We start from the raw sequence: 2,716 nt of genomic DNA, 5'->3' as shown, positions 1-2,716 counted from the left end.
ACCCTCTTTGCTTCCCCAGCTCCTCATTTTGGGTGGATGTGTGTGGGTGTGTGTTTACGTGGTACGTGTATGACGTGTTCATGTGGGTGCAACTGAGGCTGGAGGTTTGATGACATTAAATACCTTCCTCAATTGCTCTCCCCGTGATTTCAGGCCAGTGTCCAGTTGCCCCCTGTGCCTGGAGCTTCCTGTTGGCTAGGCTGACCGGCCAATGAGCTCCAGGGATCTGTTTGTCTCTCTCCCACCCCCAGCTCTGGGGTTACAGGCACCCCATCCTGTGCCCAGCTTTTAAAGGGTACCAGAGAGCTGAGCTCAGGTCCTCATGCAGGATAGATTCTTCACTGACTCATCCATCTCCCCAGCCCCCCTCAAAGCCGTCTTTGGAGTCATTACCCACATCTGTATGGCCAGGCCTCCATGGTCACCTGGAGCTTGCCAGGCTCAAGCTTTTCCCGTAAGCTCCTAAGCTGTTGTCTTCTCCCTCTGAGTTGCTGCCAACTGAGATGGTTGTTTATTCTGCCGCCCCCCACCCCCGCCCTCACAACCCCCACACAAGAGTGTACCAGTGGAGGTATTGAGGAGGTCAGGAAAGGATAGAGGGCAGATGGGACAAGGGATGTGGTAGCGGTAGAAGAAAGGCTAGTGCATAGGACCAAGAGCGCAGAGCGCTCCCGGTCATCAGACCATCGTGCTGAGGATAGAGTCCTCTGAGCGCACGGGCTGCGCAGGAGCCTGCTTGAGCGGGCGCCGGGTTTCGTCCCGGTTCTGCCACACATAGTGGATCAGATAAGCTGCTACCAGTGTCAACCAGCCCCCCATGGTAACTAGGAGGGCCACATCAGTGCTCCTTCGGGTCCCACCTCGTCCGGTGCCACACAGTTCTTCCTCCCTAGTCAGCAGAAGGAACTCCTGTCCCACGAGATCTGGTCGGGCTCCTGGACCACACACGATGCCTGTTCCAGAGCCTGGAGCTAACCTCACCTGCCTGAGCACTTCTTGTAGGGCACAGTCGCAGCGCCATGGGTTGGCAGACAGGTTCACTTGGATCTGCAGCCCCATGAAGGCTGCCACAGGCACGGATGCTAGCTGGTTGGCAGAGAGGTCAAGGTGGCGCAGAGTACCCTCTAGGCCCTGGAAAGCAGCCCCTGAGAGGTGGACAAGGACATTATGAGACAGGTCTAATTCTTCCAGGACAGGCAAGTGCTGGAAGGCACCCGCTGGCACTGATGCCAGTTGGTTGGCATCCAGGTAAAGCTTTCGGGTGTTGTTGGGGATGCCACTGGGCACCACACTCAGGCCAGCCTGGCTGCAGCGGAATGTCTGTTCGCCAGCTTCTTCCGCTATGTAGCAACCCTGGGGCATTGCCCCAGGGCTGGGCACAGAACCCCCTGTGCTTATCACCAGCAGGAAGGGCAGGAGGCCAGGAGCTAGTAGGAGCATGCTCACAGATAAACATAATCCTTGAGTGGAGGAGAATCTGGGCAACAGACGAGCCTAGGAAGAAAGACCAGAGTTAGGATACTAAGTCCCCCTGAAGCTCTCTCCTGCTGGGGTCCCTTGGTGGTGTTTCTTTGGGCCAGGACCTCTCCTTTGGGGGCTTTCTCAGCCCTAGGCCTGTCTGTTGTCTGTTTTCGACAGGCTTCTAGGGGAAAGAATCCCTTAGGCTTGAAGCTTTTAGGTTCTATTGATTCTAGGTTAGTCTATGAGGTCCCTTTGTCCCTTTGCCCTGTTGAAATGATCCTGGCAGGTTCCGAACTATTGCTTCTGTTTTTATATTCCTATCACTTCTTGAAATAAATATTTCTGTCCTCCACGTACCTGTGCGTCTGCCAGGGAGGCCAGGCAAACGCCAGGGGGTCTGGTTGGCACTAATGTAAAGACCAGAGGGGCAGATTAGTGATGGGCCTCCAGAGTGTTCAGCCAGACTGTTCAAGTAGGTAACAGGTACTCATGGTCCCACCTTCTACTCTCATCAGCCCCCTTTTCTGGAAGCATCCACCCTCTGCCTTCCCCAGCTCTGTGCTCATGGCCCTGCTCATCTTCCCTCCTTTCCCTTTCCTTCCTGCCTCTCGCCCCGGTTGGTGGCAGAGTCCTCTCTCCTGTGCTGTTACCTTTCTCCCTGGAAGTAGTCCCCCTGCCAGTGGGCTCTGGAGACCCGTTTCCTCCTTCAGAAGTCCTGTTTGCTTGCTGCGGCTGGAAGCTGCGACCTGGGGCCCAAGTGTATAGAGTTTCCTGGCGTGTGACTCTGGGCCCCAGGTGTCAGATACCTGAGCCATGGCCTGGCCAGGCAATGCCAAGAGAGAGCAGATCCCAGACCCTGATGAACTGTGTGTGGGAGGACGGGCCTGGATTCCACTCCTTGCCTCAGGCTTTCCTCCTACAACTCAGTGCTTGCTTCCTTCTATCTGCTGCTGAAAACTGCCTTCCGGAGTCTCCTTTCCTCGTCCAGAGCCTGGCTGGCCAAAAGGATGGCTGCTTGGTTGAACCCTGCAATTCCACTTCAGCAGCTTGCAACTCAAGCCTTCCCCACTGTTCTGTATTCTCTGTAGGCCTCATGGGCCTTTTGTTAGCCAACATCCCTCGGTCTTTTCCTCGGGCCAACACTCTTGACTGCCAGGGGGCGCTGTGGCTCAGTTTCAGTTTGCTGCTGTAGATGGTCATGACAAGCTTTTTTTTTTTTTTTCCGGCGCAGGGTTTCTCTGTCGCTTTTGGTTCC

The 2,716-nt window shown here is 55.5% G+C and overlaps 1 protein-coding gene across 1 annotated transcript; it reads right to left on the bottom strand.

Moving 5' to 3' along the window:
- Positions 1-678: 678 nt before the first annotated feature.
- LOC121442310 (leucine-rich repeat-containing protein 3C-like) lies at positions 679-1,452 on the bottom strand. The gene has a single exon (XM_041643803.1). It carries the CDS (start codon positions 1,438-1,440, stop codon positions 679-681), a length of 762 nt encoding a protein of 253 aa, XP_041499737.1. The 5' UTR covers positions 1,441-1,452.
- Between the last annotated feature and the right edge of the window lie 1,264 nt (positions 1,453-2,716).

The sequence above is a fragment of the Microtus oregoni genome, unplaced genomic scaffold, assembly GCF_018167655.1.
Source record: "Microtus oregoni isolate MIOR12 unplaced genomic scaffold, Mior012 000091F_ref0000469, whole genome shotgun sequence".
In the NCBI taxonomy this organism is placed as follows: Eukaryota; Metazoa; Chordata; class Mammalia; order Rodentia; family Cricetidae; genus Microtus; species Microtus oregoni.
Note: the sequence above shows the minus strand (reverse complement) of the source record. Positions and strands in the feature narration are given on the sequence as shown.

What these genes read in the sequence shown, in the direction of transcription:
- LOC121442310 (XM_041643803.1), bottom strand. Translation starts at nt 1,440, where the DNA reads ATGCTCCTACTAGCTCCTGGCCTCCTGCCCTTCCTGCTGGTGATAAGC.